Source organism: Metopolophium dirhodum, chromosome 7 (genome assembly GCF_019925205.1).
Source record: "Metopolophium dirhodum isolate CAU chromosome 7, ASM1992520v1, whole genome shotgun sequence".
In the NCBI taxonomy this organism is placed as follows: Eukaryota; Metazoa; Arthropoda; class Insecta; order Hemiptera; family Aphididae; genus Metopolophium; species Metopolophium dirhodum.
In genome coordinates this window covers 10,439,818-10,467,784 of record NC_083566.1, presented here as the reverse complement: position 1 = coordinate 10,467,784, position 27,967 = coordinate 10,439,818, and the positions used below count along the sequence as shown (strand labels likewise).

The following is a 27,967-nucleotide window of genomic DNA, read 5'->3' as shown; positions in this document are numbered from 1 at the left end:
CATATCTACACAAAGTGACGCCATATTGTTTTATATCACGAAATACAACAAACATTATATGGGTATAGGTGAAAAATATCGTTTTCTTAAAAGTTGAAATGAAATTCTTTTACTTAAATTATAAAAGTAAAATAGTGAATACATATTTTGCATAAAGCGTTTTTTCTCAAGTTATAAAGCATTTGAAATTATTGTGTTGTGGAGTATAATATTCTTACATGTCATTTACCATCTGGAACAGGTATGTTATTACTTATTAATATTAAATGATAATAAGACATAAGTTCATTAGTTTTAGATTATATTTTATTCCATAAAAAATGTATTTTATACTAACAATTTTTATAAAGTTAGTAGTTAAAATCGTTGTGTACAATATTTCCACTTACTGTTTTACTTAATCTAGTATACATAATATGAATAATAATCTTTTCAGTATGTTAGCACCCATTTTAATAGTTTCATTATTTTCAACGACATAGGTAATTTTAATAAATGCTCTTTGTTCTACAATGTGACTTAGTACATTGATGAACAGTTATCAGTCATAAGTAATTACTTAAATAGACAATAACAGTATTATTGATAAGTGATGCCTAGGGACATTTTAATAATGTGCTGCTATATTGGTACTCAAAAAAGTGACCAATATGGACACTGCTGCTATTGTAGTGGTATTGTGTGAAAAACTATACCTTATGGTCCCCAAACTGTGACACTGGGCACTGATAAAAATGTTTGTGGGGCTGGAGCGTAATCCATTCTAAGGAGTCAAGACTAGGCATTTTATATTTCAAGTTACATGGGTCTTATAAATGTGTTAAAAGTAAATGAACATTAGTGTGTATAATTCGTAGTACCGATCACGTTATATAAGGACATCATAGTGACCGGATATGTATGTCTGTTGTAATTTTACCTATGCGCATGCACGTGTTACCACATATTACTTTATAAAATTACAAACATTTTTTATCAAAAAATACTGCTAGTGACTTCAATTATTACCACAGTAGAATGTTTTGATTTAAATTTTGATAGCAGATTTGAATTCTCTAAATTTGGTATGCTTTAACTGTCGTATATTTTTCATATTCTATATCAATGTATTTAAATTTGAGTTATGAATATGATCAATTTTTACTCTTTTTGTTAGTACATTTCTAAGTAAAAAAAATAAAAATCAGATAAATGAAATTGTCAAAGCATAGATCATTTAATGACATTCATATCTTCTTTCAAAATTAATATCAGAACATTATATTGGGCGTAATATTATTGCAACCGAAAATGAACCACGCTCCCTTAAAATAATTATGTTATAAATAGATATTTTATTTTCAAATGTTAAATATATCATTATTTCTACCTATTGATAATTATATTTTCTTTAGGCAGCAATAAATAATCAAATATTATTCATAATAATAATCATGTTTTAATTGGTATTAGAACTAATAACACAGAATATAACAATGCTAATAACCTTTAAAACTATATAATGTACCTAAATACTACTTGATCATTGATTATAATTTAATTTAGGCATGCTTTTTACAATTTTAATAAATTTTCCTGTCCATCAATGTGTTAAGTTACATTAATATAAGAGTTTTATATTAATGAGTGTATAGATACTGTTTTTAAATGTGTTTGTATACAAATATATAATTTAACTCTGTAGTGTAACTCTCAAAATTCTGAATCTTCAGTTAAAAAAAAAAGAAATATAAAGTTATATAGATAAAATATTTTATTTTTATTTTTATTTTTGGTACAGCTCTAACAACTAAGGTTACAACAATAATAATATTAGCTAAATATGAATGAGTACATTGAATTTCCTAAATTGAGTTATACATGTTAATATACTCAAGAAATAAAATTATTTTTTTGCTAATGTCTTCAATGAGTCTCAGAGCTTCGAAAAGGTTTTCTGAATTCCTAGGCTACTTCTGGTTTCTATGTGGTTCGACAATGTACGAAGAGGTGTTTGACTGTAAGGGAAGGAGTTCTCTGCAGGTTTGGCACATTGTAGGTAGGTTCTTCTTTTCATATAAGATGTCCATGAGAGTGGCCTATACATAGTCTGTTAATAATTACTTAGATAAAATATTATATATTTTATTCAAAGTTTAGAAATTAATAGCTTTTCAAATTTAGCCAAAATAGTCAATAATAGTTAACTATAGTTTTTTATGTTACAATATTATATTAATAACTTTGAACAAATATATCTAAAAAATATAATAAATAATATAACTTATTGTTTTAAGTTTTTTTTTCTATTCATATAATTTAATTAATATTTTCCTTTTTTAGATTGAGGAAATTATAATTTAAATAGTTATAAATATATCAAATTGTTAGACAGTCATGAAAATGGTGCTGTCACAAAGACAACGTGAAGAATTGTAAGTTTTTATGTTAACAATTTATGATAATTAAGCAATAGCATTAAAAATATTGAAGATTTATGCGCGTTAATTTTAATTACAATAATATTTTCAAACAATTATTAAAAATGAAAGTAGGTACCTATATTGAATGTTTAAAAAATTATTTCATATTTTAAAGTGGTTAATACATCTACTACAACACTAAATTATAAAAGTGTGGTAAGAAGTTGAACCTTATAAGCCTGTAATACTCTCATTTGGATAATGTTGTCGCCTTTTCTTTTTTAGTCAGCATTAGGTATTTAGAAGTTATTTATTATCTTAGATCTGAATAACTCTTTTTAAATTATAATACATTTTGCTTTAAACTGAATTTTATTTTTTTTTTAGAAATAAAGCAATTGCCGATTATCTTAGTAGCAATAGCTATCACAATGCCTTGGAAGGATTAAAAAAAGATGCAGATATGCCTGGCGAAGTAGAAAATAAATATGGAGGTTTACTTGAGAAAAAATGGACATCTGTAATTAGACTGCAAAAAAAGGTGGTTAATACTCAACAATAGTACAATAATATTACAAATAATCATTATACTACTTATATAAATATGTGACAACCTTATTAATATTTAGGTAAGCGAGCTTGAATCCAAGCTTTCTGAGTATGAAAAAGAAATTAATTCTGGAGCTCCAAAAAGAGCACTGCGTTCTCCAAGTGATTGGATACCAAGAGCCCCTGAAACACACTGTTTAACTGGTCATAGAGAGACTGTCATCAAAGTTATATTTCATCCTGTTTTTAATATTCTTGTATCTGCAAGTGAAGACGCAACTATAAAAAGTTGGGATTATGAGACTGGCGAGTATGAGAGAACTTTAAAAGGTCATACAGAAGCTATTCAAGATATTGCATTTGATGAAAGTGGCAAACTATTAGGTTATTTAATGATAAAAAAATCTGTGTGTTTTTATTTTAATTAACACATATTTTCAGTTTCCTGTAGTGCTGATATGAGCATAAAGCTGTGGGATTTCAGTCAAACATATGAATGCATCCGTTCCATGCACGGACATGAACATAGTGTATCTGGAGTATGTTTTCTTAAAGGAGGAGATTTCATAGTTTCTTCTTCAAGGGATAAAACAATTAAAATGTGGGACGTAAATACGGGGTAAGATTATAAATAATTTTTTTTTTTTTATTTTATTTTTGTATTATATCTTTTCCAGATACTGTGTTAAAACATTCACTGGTCATCGGGAATGGGTCCGAAAAGTCAAAGTTTCCCCATGTGGTCAATTTTTAGCCTCATGTTCTAATGACCATACTGTTAAAGTTTGGATAATTGCTGCAACCCAGTGTAAAGTATGTTTGAACAATTGTATGAATAATTATTTATAATTTAATAAAACAATTTTTTCAACATTATAATAGGCTGATTTACGAGGACATGAACATGTAGTTGAATGTATAGCTTGGGCACCAGCTGCATCATCATCAGCTATTAATGAAGGAGCTGGAGTAGATCAGAAAAAAAATGGTTATGAAGGTCCTTTTATAATATCAGGATCAAGAGATAAATCAATTAAGGTATAAAACACATATTTGGTTTTAATTCAGTCTAAATCTCCTCTCAATCAAAAGTGTAATTCCAATCAAAATTGTATTATAATCACCATAAAAAAATAATAAATCTATTTTCCTGATTAGAATTAATGAGCTTTAACACAAGTTGGTAAATAAAAACCTGAGAAGTTCTACTATACAGGTTGCAACAGGAAGACCTGTCAAATGAAATAAATTCTAATAATATTTATAGTTATATTTTTTATATAATTTTAATATTGTAAAAAAATTTAAATCTGATATAAATTTTTTGAAAAATTCAAAGCAGTCAATTTGTAAATCTGGTTTTTGGTAAAATATTGATTGTAAAAACTTTTGAAATCTCATTATTTTTATGAAGTAAAGGTAGATCTAGTCATTAAATACATTTTAAATTATAAATTAAAAACTTTTTTTTTAATATTTTATGACAATTTTCTAAACAGGAACTTGTTCAATCTAAATATTTTTTTCAAAATAATGAGTTCAACAAAAATTACGTAGATAAATATTTTGTACAATCAAGTTTTTTAAAATAGAACAGAACAAAAGTTATTCATCACAACTTATTTAATTTCTCAGGTCTATTAAATTGTATATAATAGATTTTGAGTGTTCCTAGTCATTGTAATGAATGTGTTGAATTTAAATTTCATTTTTAGAACAATGAAGTAATTTTTTGCCAAAAACATTGCATATATTATTGTTATTAACCTATAAGTGAATACTAATTGCTATAGAATTAGAGAAATAGTTAATATTTGTGGAATAAGTACACTCCCCTCTAGTTGTATTAATTATATTTCCTTTGAAGTTTGTGTTTTTAAAAGGTTTTCTCCAAACATAAAATTATTTTATATTTTTAGGCAGGGTTATAAATTCTGTCATTTTTACTATGTATAATTTAATATAATTAATGTTCTGGCATACTTGTACTATTAAATTAAATTTATTAATCTTAAGTTTTTTGACTAGATGTGGGATGTCGCGTCACGCTCATGTTTATTTACTATGATTGGACATGATAATTGGGTACGTGGTTTAGTTTTTCATCCCGGTGGTAAATATGTTATATCAGCAAGCGATGATAAAACACTTCGAATTTGGGATTTGGCAAATAAACGTAATATGAAAACACTGTTGGCTCATGGACATTTTTGTACTACAGTTGGTAAGTTATCTAATCAAAATTGCTTTTTCTCACAATTACTTCTTATTTTTTTTTTCTAGATTTCCATAGATCACAGCCATTTGTAATAACAGGTAGTGTAGACAAGACTATAAAAGTTTGGGACTGCCGCTAATAGTTTTGGTTCACAAATTATATAATGTTCATTATTTTCTGCTAATTTTAAACAGTATCTCCACAAAGATGTTTTCATTTTCTAGTCTATCATAGAAGTGTTGGTAGTTTGTCTCTCGCGAGTTTTATTTGTATAAAAGTAGCACTGCATTTTTTTTATAAAGAAATGCCCCACTTCTTTATGTATTGTAGGTATGTGTAATTTTTATTATTTTTCTCATTACTAGTTTTTAATAAAGTGTTAGGTTTAAAATAAAATATTATTTTATTTAAATACTTGCTTTTCGTTTATGACAATGTTTAATTTTGTTAGAATACTCTTATTTTAATTGAGCATTTGAATTTATAATTATTTTTTGTATAATGCTTAAACTTAATAGATTTAACAGAATCCAGCTTAATTGAAATGTTTTTTATTATTATATTTATTACTATTATTACATTTCTTTTATAATTATAAAAACATTAATATTTTGGTTTATTAAGTTATCATATTAATATATTAAGTCATTGCATCTAAGTTGTAAAGTATCTTTTATCAAATCATTTTGAAAAATTTGTTTCCTTAAATTTGTGTTACACCATATTATGAAAATGATGTCTTAAACAATATTAAGTTTAAAAGTTATACTTTTGTTCACTGATATTGATTAAACTTAATACTAACTAATAAGTATACTATGTAAAATTTATACGAATAATAGCATTGTCTAATTTTGATTTGTTTAACGTATAATTTTTCATGAAAACTGGTAGTTTGAATAATGTAAATTAATGTAATGCATACTTAATTTATCAAAAATATTATATTATATTAGCTGATAAGATACTGATTTTATAAAAGCGGTGGGAATATCTTCAGAGTAAGGTAGTCTACTACTAGTAGTACACATTTGATAAATTTGTACTTTTCATTGACTCTAGAGTCTAAGCAAAAATCTTTATGCAGACTTATTAAGACATTCAATATTGTATGTCATCTTCTTACTTACTTATTTTTCTGAAAATTAACCACAGTTACTGTTTCATTGTATGCATCGAACATAGAGGCAATTACTCTAGCAGAATTTGAACTTTTTCAGTGCCATTAATTATTATTAATAGATAATTCTTAATAAGCACAATCACTACAGATTCCTACATTATAAAATTGTCCTCTTTATACGTGGTTATTTTTCGTAATTTCAAACCAATGATTTAGTTATGCATTAGTAAATAATGAATTTATTTTATTTATAATTGGTTAAGTTAATAGTTTTATAACTATTATTTATATTTTGATTCCATTTTCTCTGCGAATTATTGACAAATTTGTACATTTATACATCTATAGCCTTTGTTACAATAATACATTTAAGCTTATTCATAATAAATTTATAAATTACTGTATTAAATTTAAAATTATCAGATCAGACGTTTTGGTTATTTAATTACCTATCTTAATAACATAAAACAGGAGCATGACTAGCTCACGTATTGTTTGTCTGAGAGAACAGTTTAAATAATAACAAATAGGTATTGAAACTATATTTAAATATTGAACTAAAAAATATAATTAAAAAGAAAGTTCAACATTTACAAATTAACTGTATGGTAACTTTTTGATAAGATATATTATTTACTATTTTTATTTCATATTAATGATATTTTAGATACACTCGAATCAATGATTCCTAAATAGCAATATTGAATTCCATACTTACAATACAACATATTATTTTTTTGTCAAATAGTACAAAAATTATTATACTTTCGATTTCAATTGCATACTATGTGCATAATAAACATAATTTTTTTTTTCAATTTGATTCTATTAATTAAGCTATAGAATCTAAATAGAACATTTTCTACAATTCAATAAATATGTATATAGTATATTCTATGCAGGGGCGGCTCCTATGACATCGTTGGTGGGGAGGGGGGGGGTCTGTCATAATTTTCAGAAAAATGTTGATGGAAGTTTTTTTTGTAGCTGTATATTTCTTTAGATATAGCCCCACAGCCCCTAGTAGCCCTTCACGGAGTTGCCATTGATACCAAGAGTTGTTTACAGGTCTTCAGATCGTACTTATAATATAAATAGCTCTTATATCTTAAAAATAAAATCATCTTATATTGATTAAATAGTAAATTTACAGTAAAAAATACATTTTCAAATATTTAAACTTTTATTAAAATTCTTGACTAACTGTTGAATACCTTCTTCTTCTAGATGTTCTGCATTAAGTATAGCATTTCCTATAGCGATTGTTGTTCGTATTGACGCACTATGAATCCAAATCTTTCCATTTGCCCCAATGACAATTTCATAGGGAACCATCTGTCCAAGTTGATAAAGTAGTTTTGAATTTGATTTCCTTAGTCTCAATGCATAATTTAAACTAACATTAATTAAAAAACCATTTTCTAACTGACCAAGAATTATGCTGTTAGCATATTCTACACAACTGATCTCAGATTCCATAAAAGGTGTTGCCATTTTAATCTTAGCAGCTACGACATTCCCCACTTTAATGTCAGGTCTATTTTTTTTGGTAGCATTTGTAAACGCTAAGTATGGAAGAGTAGCAAGTTCAGAAGCTCCGATATCAACTTTATACATTTCGGATGTTTTAGCGGCCACTATTCCCACTACAACATCATCCTTAGCTGGTATGTATTTTTTTTTAAAATATTCTATCCAAAAGTATTTTTCATCTTTACACCTCAGTACACCACCGTTACATACGATTATTTTGTTGTCGACACTCTTCAATCCAGGACCAATAGTTTTTTCACTTCTTTTACAGTTGTCTCCTTTAAGAACTATATGAGAGACGTCATTGCCCGGTAACACAACGTTATTAAAATCCACCGAAGTCATCGTTACCTGTTGATTAAAAATATAAAATTCTAGAGCATGAAAGGACGGAATAACGCTTAAGAAGTAAGAACGAGAAGACGAGAACTAGAGCAGATAGATGATAATTGATAGAAAAACGGAAGTACCGAACAAAAAACAAAAAATTCCAGTATTGCATTATTTACTAGTAATTGATAAAGGATAATGTGAACGGTCCAACCACAGAATAGATAGAATACGCACTGCCGCATCAGTGGTGCCGTTAAGAGGGAAAAATTGTGGCGATGTCCCGCCTCAGTTTGAAAACAAACTGCTACAGTGGAATAATCCACAGATATATTATATAATAATTATTATATATTTCTGATAATCTGATTATTACATAATACATATAGACATACAGCCAGCGTGTAAACGCTAATATTGAGAACACTTCAACACTCAATATATTTGCGTAGAGGTAGAGCCCTACAATTTGAATTCTGCTTTCTTGTTGATTGTCATGACATAAAAATACACCTTTTTATAGCCTTTGAATATTTTTAACTAAATTAGACTTGCGCATGCGCAGTACAATTTTTTTTCTTTAATGGAAACCACCTAGTTTAACCATTAATTATTTTTTGCCTAATTTTTAATACATTTTGGTTGTTTAACGAACTTTCTAAGTCCAAAATTGACCAAGTTACAGCCAATCAACAAAAAACCTGGGAACAAATGCACTTGATCTCCCCATGCAAATTTTTCAATTTTTTCTTTTGGAACTTACTTATATTAACTTTTTAGGAACAATGCTGCAATCAGAATTTTTCGGAGACCATTATTTTAGAAGTTATAGCCAACCAAAGTTTGCGTTATTATGTTTATACACATGCGCGCCACACTACGTTAATGCCGCGCGCTGTGCCTATAATTAATTTCAAATTTTTTTTTTACGTGTTTTAACGACTTAAGAATAATGTTGAAATCACAATTTGCACAATCAGCGCTGTACGCTGCGCTTGGACAAAAAATCGAAAATATCCCCCGATTTGCTGTGTAAAACCACCTTGGGTAGGCTTCGGTATTAAACAAAGTTGTTGAAAAACACATATTGCAGTAGCGTTGCCACTCGCTCGCTGCACTGCGCTCGGACAACGATAAAAAGACATGACAAACGTAACGTTGCGCTCATGCGTAAAAAACGTAAAATTGCCAACTTCCAAAGGCCATAACTTCAAAACTAAGTCCGACCGACAAATTCTGATTGTACCATTGTTCTTAAATAGTTAAAATGAGTAAGTTCCAACAAAAAAAATCGAAAAAATTTGTATAGGGTGGTAAAGTGCATTTTAGCCAAATACCGCAAAATGCGAGAAACACCAGATTTTTTACTGTAATTCTGAAAATAATTATGGTGGTCTACATTATCTGTGATTGTGGGACTTATTTCGGAGTTTGGTCTCCTTGTCTTTAATCTTTATGTTAATAAAAAATAAATGATAAGACTTAAAAATTGATAACATTAAATGAAATAATATGTTGAATCGCAGCTCTTTTCAGACATTTTACCAATAGTTATTTAGGCTGAGAAGCGAATGTAATTTTTTTTTTGTTTAAGTTAAAAATACATATCTTACACATTATTTAGTCAAAATTCAGATACGTTTTAATTTTTAACTTTCCAGTTTAACTGTGTTAAAAGTTCATCATAATTATGTTCATGTTTTAAGATCGGTGAGCACAATGACAACTTTAGTTTAAATAAATAATGCAGCAAATAGTTACTACTGGTAGACTGATTTCCCGTGCTCTATGGAATGGCTTCACTAATTTGGCTCCTTCAAATTCTGAACACGTAAATAAGAAACGTGAGCCTTCATTCCTTTATGCTGTATGTGGTTTTCCTAAAGAATCTTCGCGTAAACATCCTCCGGTTAAAGGGAAATTTGGAGATGATGCTTGGTTTTCTGCTAAAGGAAAAGCAATTGATGTACTAGGTATTTTTATATTTTTTAAATATACTATTATATGCTTTTTTGAATTAGAAATTTTATTACGATATATAAATAACAATGTTTACACGCATGATATGATTGACACAAAGAAATAATGTGTTTTTTATAGTTAAAATATTGTAATTAATCTTAAAAATATCTTGACAAAATAAATATCTGGTTATTCCTATTAAATTTAATAGGTGTAGCTGATGGTGTTGGCGGTTGGCGCCACTATGGCATTGACCCAGGAGAATTTTCAAGTTTTCTCATGACAACATGTGAGAGACTTGTATCTTTGGGAAAAGTTAAGCCAAATGAACCAAATAAATTATTAGCTCAAAGTTATTACGAGTTACTTGAAAATAAACAACCAATTTTAGGTAAGAAAGTTTTTGGTGTATATATATGAACGCTTTCATTTAGATAATATAGTTTTCAATTGTATATTTAATTATGAATGCACTGGACCAATATATATTTATTTTTTACAATATCAGAATTGTTATATTTTGTGATCAGAGGCTAAAAATGTATGGTAGGTTATGTTTAAAAATTTTTTGTATCTAGTATGGTCATTTTTGTGAGCTGTAACAAAGAAAAACAAGTTAACAATTTAAAATAAATAATTATTAAAAAGTACAAATGTTCTCCAATTAGTTATTTTATAAAAAAAACAAATTTAATTCTACAATACTTATCAAATTAAAACAATAAATTCTGTTACTTGAATCATAAGTTAACAAGTATTTAGGGAATTCGATACCATGATTTTCTGTTTTTGTCTAACACAAGACAAGTGCGTCATAGTATTTTAGACGTGTTTTTTGCCAAACATTCCAATTGATCTATTGAAGCAATAAGAATTCTGAAAACAGATTTGAATTCGTCATCAAGTCTACTTGAAATCAAATTTGCCACATTTTTGATATTATCCCTCAAATTCCAGAAAATTTCATATTAAAAAAGAGTATTTAAACATTTGGAGAAGCAAAAATCAAAAAATCAAAATTGTGTGAAAGTTGATTTCAAGTAGACTTTATGACAAATTCAAATCTGTTTTCAGAATTCTTATCACTTCATTAGATCAATTGATATGTTTGGCAAAAAACACGTCTAAAATACTATGTCGCGCGTGTGTTAGACAAAAACAGAAAATCACGGTATGGAATCCCCTTAAAGGCTAAAGTTCTGGGCTTATTCTACTCTACTGCGTAAAGTGACCTTAGTGTAAAAGAAATAGTAGAACACTCCTGCACATGATACATGTCACCAATATATAGTCAATGTCTATTTAAGGGGTTATATAAGAATCTGCATAACTTGAGATGATCGATCTTAATTAAACTTCTCAACAAATTCAAATATATTTTCAGATTTATAATTGTTTTTATAGTTTTATTGTTACAATAGTAAAAAAATATAGATATTCAGCATCAATCTCCTTAATAAAAAACAATTTGGGATGAATTATCATGAATAAATGAATAATTTTTGGGTCATATTTTACATAGCATACTTACTAGTGTCCCATAAAATAACAGTAACAGTAAAATATAGGCAAGACAAATAATATTTATTATTTAATACATAGGTATTTTTTATAACATTGTTAATATAGCTATATTATGTATATTATATTATTATAGGTACTTTGTAAAAAAGGTTCAATGATAGTTAACTAGAAATATTTAATATTTATTAGATTATGAGTAGAGAAATGGAAGTATTGATAATACAATTTTATTTTTCTATTATTGTGTCTGATGACACTTTTTCCAGTAGAAAAAAATGTACAGATCTACTTTAATGGAAGTTTCTAGTAGAATACCAGATCTAGTTGGTACTTTTTGGTGGTCACTGGTCAATATACAAACATTAATTACAATTATAATATTATCATTATAATCATTGTTTAGTAACCTTAATAAGGTCTTTGCTTAGATTCCTAGACTTTGTGTACAATGATTTAAAATTGAGTTCAAATTTAATACATACATTAAAGTGCCTACTCATTAACGAGATACCCTCAAATCCTATTTTACACTAGAGCGGTTACCTAATTTCCCTCTTTTTAAACAAGTTTCAGACAGTACTGTTCGCAGCAGTAAGCACGGTCAAAAATAAATGAAATTATTTTTTATGTAGACAATTATTGTTATATTTGACAATTATTTTGATTTGATTTCAGCTGAACCAATTTTTAGTGGTTAGATTTAATATAATATTGATACCTACTATCAAACTTAAATGTAAATTATAAGAACAATATTAATAATATTTGTGTTTGCTACGTTAATTTTATAGGATATTTAACTCAGAATCCGGTCTTGTTCCTAGCTGTAGGCTGTTTGGCTGTGGATGAAATGTGTAATACAAAATAGTTGCAATTTATTAGAATATTACTTTTGTTAATTAATAAAAAAAACATCAACTGTATAAAACAGTGGTTTTCAAACTTTTTTTATACACGGCACACCGTACACTTCAAAAAATTTTCACGGCACACTGACCTTTTTTTAGATGAACAAAATTGTTTTGAATTAATTATAATTTTATATACATTTAATTAGAAATTATTATTATTTATTTATTAATATTACAATTACAGTATAATTAGTTATTAAATTTATTTACAAAAAAAAGTGTAGTTTATACATAGGTACATTTAATGAGAAATGTGTGCCTGATGGGCGTTACAAATATTTTTAATTCTTGGACGAATAGTTGACAGACATACCCTCATTTCTTCTTCCACTGAATTTAGTTTTTCTCATTTTTTATTTTTTATATTCGCAAGCGCTGAAAACCCTTGTTCACAAAGATATGAGGTTGAGAACGGCAAAAGAATAGTCAGTGCTTTTATAGATATCTCTGGATATTCTTTAGAAACATATATCCAGAATTTATTGAGAGTGATCTCTTTGAATTTCAACTGCAATGTTCGATCATTTTTAATTGAACAGAGATTTTCTTCTTCAACAAGTTTTAAATCAACCAAGTCACTAATAGACACATTAAAAGGGTCTCGTACCCAGTCATAATTTTTAATATTAATACTTGGAAAATATTTATTCATTTTTACTTCTAACAATGTGATAGACTCGACTATTAATGACAAAATGTTGTCATCCGCAACTAGTAAAGCAGTACGTGGAAACATGATTAAATTACCTTGATTAATTTTAGTTTTCTACTATAAAACATAGTTTTCAAGTGCACATCTAAATTTTTTTTAACTATGATGCGATATTTTCACAAATGTACTTTAAAATAAAATATATTAATATGCCCAGTGCCCCAGTTAAATAAAAGTAAAATGTTGGAGATAAAAATATTTTTGTTCTTGTAATATGAAATTTATAATTTAGATGTAAAATTACTATTAACAATTGGTAATTTACTTGTGTGATATAATATAGTTTATGCATGACCACTTTTAAAATTAAAATAACCTAACCAAATTACAAAACAATGAAAAAATCCATGTTATATGTTATATGTTGTACAAATTGTCAAACTGTTAATTATGGATATTATAATTATGATTTACAGGAAGTAGTACTGCGTGTGTAGTGGTGCTAAACAAAGAGACCTCCAGTATCTATACAGCCAATATTGGTGATAGCGGTTTTATGGTAGTTCGTGGCGGACATGTTGTCCATCGTTCTGAAGAACAACAACACTATTTTAATACTCCCTATCAATTATCAGTTCCACCTCCTGCTCACAATGGTCAAGTATTAAGTGACAGCCCAGACTCGGCTGATACTTCAGATTTTGCTGTTGAGAATGGAGATGTCATTCTTTTAGCCACCGACGGAGTTTTTGATAATGTTCCTGACCATTTGTTATTGAAAGAATTAAGTCAAGTTGAAGGCGTTCGTGATCCTACGAAATTGCAATGTGCTGCTAACACAATTGCATGGATGGCTAGAATATTAGCCTTTGATAGGTCTTTCTTATCACCATTTGCTCTTTCTGCTCAAGCTAACGGAATCAACACAGTCGGTATGACAATATTATTAAACAGTACTTATATATTAAGCTGGAACTGGGTTAATATTAAAATGGTCATGGTACTTGAGTAGGATATCTTAAAACTGGCATTTACTCGAATTCACAAAGTAACGAGTTATACCCAAAATAATTTGAAAAATCTTTCTTAGCACTTCAAAATAAAGTACTTCATAGTAGTATTTTTCTTATCATAGAAATGTTAAATTATTATAATTAAAAATACATTTTCATTATTGTTTTTCCCAATTCAATTCAAAATACATTATTTTGAAACAAATAGTATGATCATGTAAAATGCTACTGGTACTTAGCATTAATCTTTAATCTATATGAGTTAAAGTTCTCAGATATTTTCTTATGAAGATCTGAGGTTTTTAAATTAATTTTTATTTACAATTTTCTTATTATTGTTTATTTATAATAACTAACTTAGTTGTGTTTATCGTATTGTTTTTATATTTTTATAGGTGGAAAACCTGATGACATCACTGTGCTTCTAGCAACCATTGCCATGTAAATGTAAATGGAAAAATACTAAAAATAGATTGAAAGTAAACTTGTTAGGGAGCATCTAGCTTATGTTTTAAATTAAACCATAATTATATAATGTCAATGAATTATGTTATAGTGTAAAAAGTGTTTAGAATCTATTAATTTAACAAAATGAACAAGTGTGTTGCTTATTCTATTGTCTTTGCACCTTTGTTATGCATAAACAATTTTTTAATTAAAAAAAAACAATGTTTATCAGATTATATGTAAATATGATTGTATATATACATAATAGAAATTGAAATAAAAATGAGTTTTTATAATATAGTTATATAATACTTTTATAATTCTACAATCAGTTTTTTAAGTACATAATAATCTTACTAGTTAAATAGTTTGATTAATTAATTTCTTTTAAAACTTTGAATATATTAAATATGCATAATATGCAAATGAAAATCAAGAAATATGTACTTTTCCTTTAATATTGACAAAATATTTCAATTGGAATAATCTAAATAGTATACATTTTTTTTTTAGATTAAAAATTTCTCACTTCAATAAAAATATGTATTTACAATAAAATCCGTTCCCTAGTCATAAATATGAAACAGTGAACCACCATTATTGATCACATTTTTTATTTCAAGCCAATCTCAAACTATCGAGTTAAATGTAGTGGAAAATAACTAAATTAAATTATGCTATTGCCTATTAGTCAATAGAACATCATTTTTGGATTGACAGCTACAAGAGTAGTGGTAGGATAGTCTTTACATACATATAAATTATTATTTATACATTCTTAAACTTTACATAGCAGTAATTTTTATTAATGCTTATTTATACCAGTATGCACAGTCATTTTTTTTTCATATTATGCTATCTCTGGGCGTATGCCCGAAAGCCCAGTTCGGAGGTCTATTTGGCACTCTAATGGTGTTTAGAAAATAGAGGATGACACACCGTTTCTGTTCAGGTTCAATTTTCATGTTACCATTTACCATTGAATTCAAATATTTAACACACCTATTACAACAAACTTCTAAATAGCAAGTATAGTCTATTCAGAATAAGAGCACACCAGATTTACGTAGCAAAACCGCCTGGTGTCGTCTTTTTCTGAATAGAGTATAGACTCAAAACCTAACATACAGCAGAGTTGCTACCAGATTTTTTAAAATGTTATTATTTACAAAATGTATTAATACAAATAATTAAATTAAACTAAATAACTCGTAAAAAATTCAAATAAAGACACTGGGATTATTAAAATAATTAAATACACAAAAAATTCACTTTTTACTGGGTTATGGTAGTACTAAAATTTCAAATTCGAAAAGTTATTTTTTAAATTATATTGGAACTTAACAATCATCAAAATGTTGAGGATAAAACAAATTCTGAATTAATAATACAGTGTACTCTCAATAACTCAAATTTCTCGACATGTCGAACAAATAAAATTCCCCTTCATATAACAACAAGTAATAACACATTAAGATTTTGATAACTCAATATTTTTTCCTCCGTGAGCTTTTAGTTACCGAGAGTACTCTGTAATTCTATTTTTAAATTTTTGGATTGTCAGAACTTCACAACAATTGTATTTATTAGTGTAATCTTTGGATGTTCAGTTGAACAACTTTTATTTCACCGCAATACAAAAAATTAATTACCATTAGTCTGGCTTCACACAATATTAAAGAAAAAGATAATATTCAATGGACCTTGATTTTTAAAAAGAAAATCTGAATATCACAATACTGGACTAATGAATAATTATTTAATTTATGTTTAATACATTTAAGTTTACATATAAATATAATATTAATTTACTATGTATCTATCAATATTATTATAGGAGGAAAAAGTGTTGGAAGAACATTAAAAATTCTTTTATAATCTATAAAAGTGTAATTTAAGTAGCAATTAACTTCTGTAACACTATAACTATTCTGGTGTTTTTTTATGTGAGCTCCAGCCATGAAAACATTTTGTAAATCTACGCGATTCCTTGTTTTTTAATGCCAACATCAATTTACGTAGTTTTTCTGGTTGTTTAACTCTTAGATGTTGTATATAAACCTATAAAAAATGATATTTATAAATGCTTAAATGAAAATACTTAGTTATATGCTTATATATAAAAAGTTTAATGTATATAAAACAGTTATTTTGTTTCATTAGATCAGATAATCAAAGATTTTTCTGGATAAAAAAAAAATGTATTATTAGGGAAAATAATTTTATTGACCTTGTATATTGATTTAACAGCAATTAATATTTTAAAAATTCAGTGATCAGGTAGAAGTATTTGGATACCAGTATTTAATTCAATATCAAATATTACTCAATAGTTATTTAGTAAGTTCATGAATTTGCATATCAATCTTGCTAAGTTGTATTTAATAATAATTAGAGATTTTTGCCTAATTGGCATATTCATGCGTTTTTCTATTTTATTGTTCTTATATAGTATATTTTTGCCAAAATTTGATGAAAAATACAACACATTATATTTTGGCATTCTATAAAATATGTAGGAACTGTTTTAAAATTTTCAGATTTGAATGAACGACTGACTGAATATTTATTTGATTAGATTAATATTTATTAATATATATTTTTTGTAATTACTTTTTAACAAATAAAACATTTAAACATAACTTTTAAAATTATGAATTGAAATTTCTTATTATCCTAAAAATTACTTATGATTTTTTTCTTTTTTTATTCGCATAATTTTACTGTATAGTTTTAGATTTTTAGAGCCTACAAAATTTAAAATTCATATTTCTGAACTTTTTAAGGCATATTTCAATGCATATTTGGCCAGTTTTTAATGCATAAGTGCATGCTTAACTAGGCATTTTTAGGGAATGAACTTACGAACCTTGGTTATTACTCACAAATTAGTAATTTGTTAATTAACTTTATAATATAATACATGATATAATAACAAGGTATGATGGCAATTTAATGCTAGGATTACCACAACATCCATTAGTACCCAGTTTGCCGCTTCCCATTGGTTATCATGATTAGAATACAATATGAAGTGTATTAAAATTTATAAGACAAACTAGATACAATGATATGCTTAAGACCTGCCAATATTTCCAGTAGTTACCATCTACCTTGTTATTTTATCTTGATAAAAGTTTTTAACATTCACTAATACAAATATCCTACATTAAAATGATTATTAAATACTTTAATTAACTCAATATTTATATGAAATATAATACCTGAGCAGATTTATAAGCTAATTTTATTTCAACTTCGCTGCTTCTAGCACCAAGCCATAAAAAGACCTGTTCCCCATTGTCAAGCACCATTATATCATCATCAGCTAAATCATCCTAAAATTAATCATGTCTATATATTTTATTCAACAGTACAAAAAAAAAAATCAAAATAAGAAAAGTAAATAATAGTTTGAAATCCTAAATATATTCCAGTAAAATACTTTTTTAGTAACTATAACAAGGGTGGCCAAACTGTGACTGGCATCATAGACTCATGCAACTTGTATCTTAAAAGTTTTACTAATATAATAATTAATAGGTATTATTTCTTTTCCTGCTCTTCATATTATTTTTAATTATATTGAGCCGCACGCTCACGCCTCTTATTGCTGGCCACCCCTGAACTATAAGAATTAAATTAAGCATGAACACTAATGCATTTAGATGAAAACAAATGTTATCTTCATACATTATAAAAAAATTAGTTATACTGCCATTATGTAAAAAGTTAACACTTACCTGACAAAAATCTGAACATTTTTCTGATATAGTGAAATATCCTTTTTCATTAGAACATCGAAATAGTCTAGTAAATTTCATATATTCAGCATCTTGTTCATAAGGTTTTTCACCGCCCAATGCTACCCAGAAAAAGTTATTAGGTTCTTCTCCTTCATTTATTACTTGTAAACTAGTCCATGCCTGATAGTTAAGATGATTTAATTATTATTTTAATAAACATTAATTATTGATATTTGTAATACTTGCATCATTAAACATATCATCAGCAATTTCTTCCGCTAATTTTATATCTTCTGGGTCAGTTTTGGATCCAACCCATAAATATACAATTCCATTAGAATCTTCTTGATCAAATTTTACTTTTAAAATATAACTGTAAATTTACAATAAAAAAAATCAGTTGAGCTAATACTAAGGTATAATGTAAATTAAATTACCAAAATGCTGAATTTAAATTTCTTGCATCTGGTTTTATTTCAATGAGTCTTGAATAGAGTGCACTACCATTAGACCTTAAATGATAAAGTTGTACAGGTGGTGGTTTTACTTTTCTTTTACCAGAATGTATAACAAATTTTCTTTTAAAATGAGACAAAAATTTAATATTTTCTTGTTGTTGATGAGTACGAATTACTTCTAGTTTTTCGCCAAGCATAGCTTTAAATTGTTTCTCCAAGCTAAAACAATACAATTAAAATTAAAAAAAGAGTTTGAAATAAAATATTTAAATTACCTAAAAGTAAATGTCAGCCAGCCCATATTTGACGCATCTCGTCCTTGCCAAAAATATACAACACATTGGAAATCTTCAGGCTGACCATCTGATATATTATCTTCGTTTCCTTCTTCATCATCAACAGGTACCCAATAACGACACAAGAATACATAACAATCTTTGCTATAAAATTGTCCTAGTTCATCTTCAGGTAATCTCACAAACTTTTTCCCTTCCAAAACAAAAGACTCCATTTGGTCTAAATCATCATTCCAGTCTTGCATTAGCTGTAATGCTTCGTTAAACAACATTGGTGGTTGACGTGGAGTAAATAATGCTGCTAAATCATGCTTTTAAGAATAACATAGAACATTGTTATAAAGATATTAAAAATACAAAATGTTATTAGTAATGATTACTTTAGTTTCTTGTTTCATAGCCCATTTAGTTAGGTCTGCACCAGTTTTTTGAACTGATTCTGCAGTTCGCGTAAAATCTACTGCAATAACTTCTTCCCACCCAACAAATCTTATTTTAAATATTTGATGTTCGTTTCCTTCTTGAATTCGCATTGTTAATGCATAATCTGGACGTTCAATCATAGCAAATAATTCTTGAGAGAGCTTGACAGCAGCTGCTCTCACCAACCGTGTTGACTTTTTTCCAAACCTTCAGTTAAATATAATAAATAACTTTAAATTATATAGTTCAATACATTTAAACAATTCAATCATGTTACCAAACGTATAAGTCAGTAGATGAATCAAGAATATAAACATTTTTAGAATTTAAAAGTGAATGCTCTAAAGTATTATGTAATATTTCAACTTGAGGCAGTTCTAAGTAGCCCATACCCAATTTAACCTGATATAAACGAGGACATGGTGGTTCAAAGTTTTCATCCACATTAGCCTAAAATAAAATAAAAATATATAATATTAAAAGATTTTAACACAATCTGATGATTGTAAAAATACTACAACTACAATTTTAGCCTAATTACTATGTTTACATACTAAAACTTGAAAATATTATTTTATGAAACAAATATTACTTACTTGAATATCAACAGAAGAGTCAAATGTATCATTCATTTCTAACAAATCACGAAATTCTTTACTTTCTTCGCCAAATTCTTCAATGAATATTTCTGCACTATTTTTTCTTTCATTTTTGTTAATTTTTTCAGCCAATAATCTTTAAAAATGTACATTTACGCTTTGGATGTAACTTAATAATTTACTATTTAAACCAATTTACCTCGCCTTTGATTTAAGGGTGTTCTTTGCTTTAGTACCTTGCCATAGAAAAATTGATAAACCCGCATCCAAAATAAATACATATCCAATGTCCAAGGATGTATAACATAATTTAACTGGTTCTAAATGTACAGAAGTTCCATGAGCATGTACTCTAAACATGCGTGTAAAATAAGTCTACAAATAAATTTAGGGAAACACATTTATTATACATTTAAATTACTAATTAATTATAATAAGACAACATACAATATCTTCAACTGTATAAAATCCACTAGCAGTACGACCTCCATCAATATAAACCAATGGTGAATCAAATAATGATAAAAACTCTTCTGATTCCTCACCTAATTCTTCACGTATAGTCCTACATTCAGCTCCCAAAAAGTTTCTTAAATTAACAGCATGTATAGCAGCGCAAGCTCGTTTATCAAGCTGTATGTAACATTTTCAAAAATTAATTCAATATTATAACTTATTTAAATATTTAAAACTTTACTAACAGAAGCGTTATCTCCAATCCAGAAAAAAATTTTCCAACATAAACTATCTGATGTAACATTAATGGTTGTGTGAAGAACAATATAACAATCTCCTCTATAAAGTTTTCCATAAGCTACTTCATCAACCAAGTTTGGCAAAAAATTTTCTATTTCCCAAACACTAAGGCCAGGAAGTCTACCAGTTCCATCTTCAAATAATTCACCGTAATCAACCGCAGGCTTTTCTAATCCTTCATCCCATCTTTTAGGTCTGAAATATTTTTATAAGAATATATAATTTATCCAAATAATAAAACATCAATATTTTTAATTACTTTAATGACTCTGCTTTTATACAATCATCAAAAGTTTCATTGTTTTTATCATTTGCTATGTCTTGCATACCCTATAAAGTATAAACTATCAATCATACTTTACACTAAAAACGTGCATCGGAAACATCAAATCAAATATATTAATTTTTTTAAACATATAATAATTCTAAGAAATTACCATTAAATAGGGTGATTCTCAATTTTCAATTTTACAAAACTAATACTATAATTTAAAATGATTAATAAATATTCAATGACTATTATTATCTAAGAAGTTATATTAAATAAATAATATATTCAAATCATCCAATAATTTCCGTTAAATTTCATTTAATAAAAAGATAATTATATTCAAATACTTTGAGAATTTTTGCTTGTTTTTCTTCTTCATGATCCCTTTTACTTCTCCGTAATCTTAATTTACGAGCAATTGGATCACGGCTAGAAGCTATACATGAAAAATCTTAAGTTATTTGATAAATTTAAATTTAATATTAAATGTTAATTATGTCAGTTAAAAAAACCTACTTTGAGTTGGCTGTATAGAATTCGGAACTACAGCTCCAGCAAGTCTCAATTGGTTTTGTAGAGAAAAATCAATATTATAAAATTGCAATCCATCAGTTGCCATACTAGTAGGTTTTGGTGGCATTATTAAGTGTGGATTATTACTTAAATCAAGTACTTCTATATCTTTTAATAAGTGAATCGTATCAGGTAACGTAATTAGTTTATTAGAGCCAAGCAAGAGTTTTTTTAAGCTACCACATCTATAAAAATAATATAAAACGATTATTTAATATAATATAATATAGCTATATTACTATTTTCCAGAATAAAACAATAATTACTTACCTACATAAACCTTCTGGAATCATTTCTAATAAATTTCCACAAGCAGAAAAGACTTCCAATGCAGATAATTTACCAATTCCAGAAGGAATACCATCAAAATCAAGTTTATTGTAATTTACATATAACCGTTTAAGCGATGATAGCTTACAAAGTGAAGCTGGTAAAGATGTCAATTCATTGTCGGAAAGTTGAAGAACTTCAAGTTCCTGCCAAACCTCTAAAAAAAAAATAATTTATAAAATAAAATAAAAATACTTAAAAAATTATGTTTAGAGATAGAATATAAAAGTATTAAAATGATTTGTTGTATATTGGCAGGAATATTCTTCAGGATAATTATTCTCAATTAATAAGGTTTGTTTTTAAGTAATTGTTTCATTTCATTACCATGAGTTATTGAATTGAAAAAATTAAGTTTAAAATTAATTGATAAAATATGCTCATGCACAATATATTTTTAATACTCAAACTGGTAATTTTTGGTTACCGCGACTACCGACGATAGTCGGGTATCGCAATTTGGTTATCTATGAGCTTAACTAGGATTGAATAGTTACGGGGACTAGAGTCCTAGAAAATCTAAGTATTAAACTAAATATTAAGTTCTTGTTGACCCTATTTTACAGAAATCAGCTCCTCTGCCCAACAATACATAAGAGTTGTTAGTAGTCACTATTACCGAAAAGTACTCTTTAACTTTATTTATAAAATTTAATTGTAATGATAAGCAGCTGCTTTCGGTTAATGAACTTTAAAACAATTAAAAATACATATTCATATGCATTAATACACATGTATACCTTAGCAATTAATTCAAAACATTTAATAATTGTTCACACATAATTAACTAACAACTACAATTAAATATATGTATTTAATACTAAGAAAAATATACCTAATGCCAATGAAAGCTCTATGATAAGATTTGATGACAGGTTTAATCTTTTTAAATTAGTCAAGGTATAAAGAGCATCTGGTACTTTTGGTAGTTGATTACAGCTTAAATCCAAGTCCGTTAGAGATGTCAACGTTTCAAGACTTGGAGGCATATTAGTTAAATTCCGATGAGTATTGCGCATATGTAGCGTTGTTAAAGTTTTCATAGATGGTAATTGTCTAGAAAATAAATTATAAATATATGATTTGATACAAATTCTTATCTTTGAGATTTGCAGTAGCTCCAAAAAATGTATCATTAACAATATTATACGACAAAAATTATTAAAATTAATTAATCAAATTGTCGAATAATTATATTAATATAAAATGTAATTAAATAATAATTTACTTTGGATAATATTAAACCCAAATTTAGAATTTGAAGTGTATCAGAAGATTTCAAATAATATTTTAATTTTAACATTTAATATTGATGTTTCCACTAACCAGGAATATTGATTTGCTTATTATAAACAAAAATAATATTTTTAGAAAACAATTATATTCAAACAATAGTTTTCTGAGAAATGTTAAAAAAATTTTGGGGTAAACAGTATTTTACAAATTTAATATTTTTAATGATACATTTTTAAAGGCTTTGTGATTTGAAATAGATGTATAAATCGATAGTATGATTTATATTTACCTTAACTGAAAGTGATCTAATGGGTTATTATTTAACAATAATGTTTGCAAATTTGTTAATCTTCTCATTTGTGGAGGAAGTGTTTGTAGTTCATTATTGCTTAAATCTAATGACAATAAATCTGTCAAATGAACAAATAGTTGATTAGGAATGGAACTTATCCTAAAAAAAAAAAAAAAAATTTTTAATATAATTGTTAACTGTCTTCTATTCCAAATAGGAACCAATTTTCGTCTGGCGGCGAAGCTTTTCTGATCAAGTTAACCACTTGGTTCAGCATTTGGAACAAAGCAACGCCCGTTCGGACGCAGTAGGTGTTTCTTATTTGGAGTATAGCAGTGGTTCTCAATCTTTTTTTTACCAAATTTCCCCCGAAAAATCGTTCACGACCCACATGGTTTAACTTATCAAAAAGTAGTTATAAAAACAAAATTTGTTTATTACTTGTATTGGGTATTTATTATTTTATAGGTTTATAATCAATATATTTTTATAAAAAAAAGGATTTTTAACAATGATGCGTCTTAATACCTGTCGTAATAAATAAATATACGACAAATTATTATTAATTACCCACATAATTTTTGGTACTATATTACTATAATAATATAAATATATTTAATAACACAATAATATATTAAATAAGTATATTTAATATTAATTTAATATAAATTTCTTGAAATCAATATAACTCAAAAAAATTTTCATCACCCACCAAAAATTGACTGACGACCCACCAATGAGTCGCGACTCGCGACCCACAGTTTGAGAAACGCTGGAGTAGAGTATTTATTAACATAAAATGTATGCTTATCCTCAATTAATGTTGAAACAGCAAGTAAATGGATCGCCAAAAAATATCTACTCTCAAGTTTATTCTTACACAGTTCCATACAGTATTATACAATAATATACTCCTAGTGATGTGTCTAAATTTATTTTCAGTCCTTGTCTTAACTACACACTCTCTCACAAGTATCAAAACTAATAAACTGCCTCTAGATCTAAATAATGTTACCAACTTTCCATTCCTCATACTTCTCCCAAATATTTATTAAACGTTTTTATCAAAAATTTGGATTTCTAATATCTTCATATCCTTTAAGTTTCTTTATTTATAACTCCATTCCTGTTTTTAATAAAATGTTTATGTATTTATAAAGTAAACATATGCTATTATAAATGCATTGCTTTCGGTAAAAATTAAATCAACCTACTGTAATAATATTATTAAAATAAATTACCTTAAAATATACAAAAATTTCATAAAAATATTTCTTTTAGTCTTAAAAAGAAAATAAACTGGACGTGAAAGTGCATTGTGACATTTTTGAAATGAAATAGAAAATATGAAATCAGGACCAGACTTTGTATTATGGCCAACTGACCCTAAGGCTTCATAAACATTAATTAATGGAATAGATATATCAAAATTATCGGATCCATAATTCATGAAATATTATTGTTTCTGAGGCTCCAAAATAACACCTAACACCCACTAAATAGGCCCACCAAAAACATTTCTCACATAGCTCCATAGCCGATACTCAATGAACCGACCTGGGTGTATATTATTTAAAATAAATAAATATTACCTATTATGAGATAGATTCAGCACTAGTAGACTTGAAGATGATTCTAAGCCATCTGGTATTCTAGTTAATCGGTTATGGCTTAAATCCAATGTTGTCAATTCAGTTGTAGTTTGATTGTTGCAAAAGAGTTCTTGAGGTATACCAGAACTTTTAATGCAATTATGACGAGCAATTAATGACCTTAATGAACATAGTTCTGTAAGTTCTCCGTACAATCTTTCAATATTATTATGTGCAATTGATAAATGCTCCTATATTAAATACAAATTAATTACAAAATATTACAATTTTAAGCTTTTTATAGGTATTTTAAAATGTTTCTATTAAATTTATATCTAAGATTTGAAATTTAAAACCAAGTTTTTCATAGTGTAACTAAAAATTCTAATAATTTTAAATTTTATTTGATTTATGTTGATAATTTAGGTATTGTGTATTTCTGCACAATTTATTTTATAGACATTATAAGTTCAAAATTTGACAAAAAATTGGATATTTAAACAAAAAATAATGATTTTATTTTATCTTGTAGTAATTCTAAAAAAAATTAAATTTAGACTTAAAACTTTTGGCAATTATGTGCATATTTATTTTCTATAATCTACATATATAAAAGAATATGTCCTATCTAACTGACTAATTCATCACCGCCTAGCCAGAACAGCTAGAGCTATAAGTATGAAATTTAGTCAGTAATTTTGTTTTTTGATATAGAGCCCCTTAGAAAAGATTTTCGAAATTTGCATTTCTAAGAGGTCAACAAACTATTTTTAAGTATCGAAATACTTAGAAAACTATTCTGCTTTGGAAAATTAAATTAAAACTGTGTGTTGTCATTCAAAAAAGTAAAAAACTTAAAAAATATAAATATATTTTTAACAACTAGAAATTATGTAAAATCTTTTTCAAAATCACTTATACTTTTTGAAATAACGAATGTTCAATGATAAAAGAATCAACTGGTATTGAGCTACTACTGAAGCACCAAAAATTTTAGAAAAAAATAAAAAAAATATTGATATTAAATAATGTATTTTTATTAGAAATTATGTTATATACAATAGTTGTTGTTGCGCTGGAGTATTTTCTATATAACAAAGTATAAAGAAAAAAAAAACATAAATATTATAGAAATACATACTAATTTTCCAAGTTTTCCAATTTCTTCTGGGATTTCATGTAATTTTACCCTGTTTAAGTTCAGCCATTGAACACTTGACATGGACATAACAGCAGAAGGAAATTTTGATGTCTAAAAAGTAAGTTAATTTTTAATCACAGTAATAAAACTAGTACAATTTAGTATGAACTAAAATTAAATTGGGGTGGCAAAAATTATTTCTAATTCTCCACCACTTTTTGCACCATACTCAACTACATACCTTTTATATTTATGCTGACCATAAATACTTATTTTATTGTTTCAGGGAGATACCCACGGACCCCACCTACAAAAAAAAAGGGGTGTGCGGTCGCCCCTCTTAGGTTATAGATTTGGTGCCACTGGGTAAGATTTTATAGAAAAACTGTTTTGTCAATTGTTTTACAATCATTGAACATAGTTATAATCTCATATTTATGCACAAAGACAATATAATATGATTATACTAATATTTTTTCCACGTATACACATTTTTTTATAAATCTCTCTATTACACCCCAGAGTATAAGCTTAATTTTTTATTTATAGATCTCAGATAAAATTAAAATTACTAATCATTCTGGAATTTTTTTTTATAGAGATACAGAATAATATTCAAATGTTCTTTAATTTTACTTATGTTTTGTTATACGCCTTATATTTAAATGAATCCAATATAATTTTATTATAGTACTAAATAATTATCATTTATCAAGCGTTTTAAATGAAACATTTTGCATGTGTACAGTTGTTTCTTAATTAAATGTGATTGCACATAGAACATGAAATATCAACGAGTATGAAGTTGGCAATTGTAAATATTATAAGCACACAAAATTAATATATTATTTCCCATTTTAATAGTAGGTACCGCGGTGTAAACCAACTACACAAATGTATAATGTAAACATCTGAATATATGAATGTTATTATGCAACAAAACATTAGGATATACTTACTTTAAAATCATTGTTACTGAAATCTATACCTCGTACAAAAGGCAATACACCAGTATTTGCCATTATGAGATTGAGCAATGTTGTTGGTAAGATATACAGTCGTACAAAACCGTATTAAATGTTTTTAATAAATTAACTTCACATAATTAATATATTTATTTCTAATGCAAAAAAGTTGGCTAGTTGATTAGTCACCAATCAACATACTAAAATGTTGAATAAACTGTAATACTACAATACTTAGATTAAGTTTGTTGTGGTGTGAATAATAATAAAATAGTTTAATTATGCATTCATTATCGTTTTAGTATTTTTACAATGAATTACATTTTATGAAATATTTATAACAAATTATTGTATTGAAAACACTACTTACTACACAGTACACTCAACTACTCATCATTATTTATTAGCATAGAAAATTGTCATTACTCATTACTCAACAACTTAACGCTGAGTTAAACATCTATTATTATTTACTTATTTATTATTATTATTACTATGTCCCGATTTTTACCTGTTATCAGGAATTGATTGCGAGTTTTGATAATGCATAAATATAATATAGGTAATATCCACGATTTAAGATATATGGTAATATGAGAACGAGAGGATGCATGATATGGCTGCA

The 27,967-nt window shown here is 26.9% G+C and overlaps 4 protein-coding genes across 7 annotated transcripts; 2 read left to right on the top strand and 2 right to left on the bottom strand.

Annotated features, from left to right (window-relative positions):
• Nucleotides 1-32: 32 nt before the first annotated feature.
• Nucleotides 33-6,721, top strand: LOC132948505 (lissencephaly-1 homolog). Of its 2 annotated transcripts, XM_061019004.1 has the most exons (9): nucleotides 33-241; nucleotides 2,323-2,414; nucleotides 2,790-2,943; nucleotides 3,032-3,335; nucleotides 3,393-3,570; nucleotides 3,629-3,764; nucleotides 3,834-3,989; nucleotides 4,980-5,175; nucleotides 5,235-6,721. In XM_061019004.1, the coding sequence occupies exons 2-9, from the start codon at nucleotides 2,377-2,379 to the stop codon at nucleotides 5,306-5,308; spliced, it is 1,236 nt and encodes a 411-aa protein (XP_060874987.1). In that variant the 5' UTR covers nucleotides 33-241; nucleotides 2,323-2,376; the 3' UTR covers nucleotides 5,309-6,721. The 2 variants fall into 2 exon arrangements, with proteins under 2 accessions (XP_060874987.1, XP_060874988.1); XM_061019005.1 differs by lacking the exon at nucleotides 2,323-2,414.
• A 679-nt stretch (nucleotides 6,722-7,400) lies between these two features.
• Nucleotides 7,401-8,318, bottom strand: LOC132948507 (exosome complex component RRP40). Its single transcript, XM_061019007.1, has one exon. The coding sequence runs from the start codon at nucleotides 8,168-8,170 to the stop codon at nucleotides 7,460-7,462; it is 711 nt and encodes a 236-aa protein (XP_060874990.1). The 5' UTR covers nucleotides 8,171-8,318; the 3' UTR covers nucleotides 7,401-7,459.
• A 1,323-nt stretch (nucleotides 8,319-9,641) lies between these two features.
• LOC132948506 (protein phosphatase PTC7 homolog) lies at nucleotides 9,642-14,968 on the top strand. Its single transcript, XM_061019006.1, has 4 exons — nucleotides 9,642-10,128; nucleotides 10,329-10,508; nucleotides 13,681-14,136; nucleotides 14,613-14,968. The coding sequence occupies exons 1-4, from the start codon at nucleotides 9,900-9,902 to the stop codon at nucleotides 14,660-14,662; spliced, it is 915 nt and encodes a 304-aa protein (XP_060874989.1). The 5' UTR covers nucleotides 9,642-9,899; the 3' UTR covers nucleotides 14,663-14,968.
• A 1,433-nt stretch (nucleotides 14,969-16,401) lies between these two features.
• On the bottom strand, nucleotides 16,402-27,853 carry LOC132948504 (protein flightless-1). Of its 3 annotated transcripts, XM_061019001.1 has the most exons (22): nucleotides 27,713-27,853; nucleotides 27,337-27,567; nucleotides 26,378-26,488; nucleotides 25,237-25,487; nucleotides 23,642-23,803; nucleotides 22,952-23,172; nucleotides 22,057-22,273; nucleotides 21,730-21,971; nucleotides 21,561-21,649; nucleotides 21,202-21,272; nucleotides 20,888-21,137; nucleotides 20,634-20,819; nucleotides 20,386-20,561; nucleotides 20,184-20,322; nucleotides 19,865-20,037; nucleotides 19,545-19,794; nucleotides 19,144-19,475; nucleotides 18,848-19,087; nucleotides 18,657-18,783; nucleotides 18,408-18,590; nucleotides 17,889-18,002; nucleotides 16,402-16,725 (listed from the first exon to the last, which is right to left on the bottom strand). In XM_061019001.1, the coding sequence occupies exons 2-22, from the start codon at nucleotides 27,397-27,399 to the stop codon at nucleotides 16,591-16,593; spliced, it is 3,732 nt and encodes a 1,243-aa protein (XP_060874984.1). In that variant the 5' UTR covers nucleotides 27,400-27,567; nucleotides 27,713-27,853; the 3' UTR covers nucleotides 16,402-16,590. The 3 variants fall into 3 exon arrangements, with proteins under 3 accessions (XP_060874984.1, XP_060874986.1, XP_060874985.1); XM_061019003.1 differs by lacking the exons at nucleotides 26,378-26,488; nucleotides 27,337-27,567; nucleotides 27,713-27,853 and having other exon boundaries at nucleotides 23,642-23,762; nucleotides 25,237-25,348; XM_061019002.1 differs by lacking the exons at nucleotides 16,402-16,725; nucleotides 17,889-18,002 and having other exon boundaries at nucleotides 18,450-18,590; nucleotides 18,653-18,783; nucleotides 27,337-27,842.
• Nucleotides 27,854-27,967: the final 114 nt, after the last annotated feature.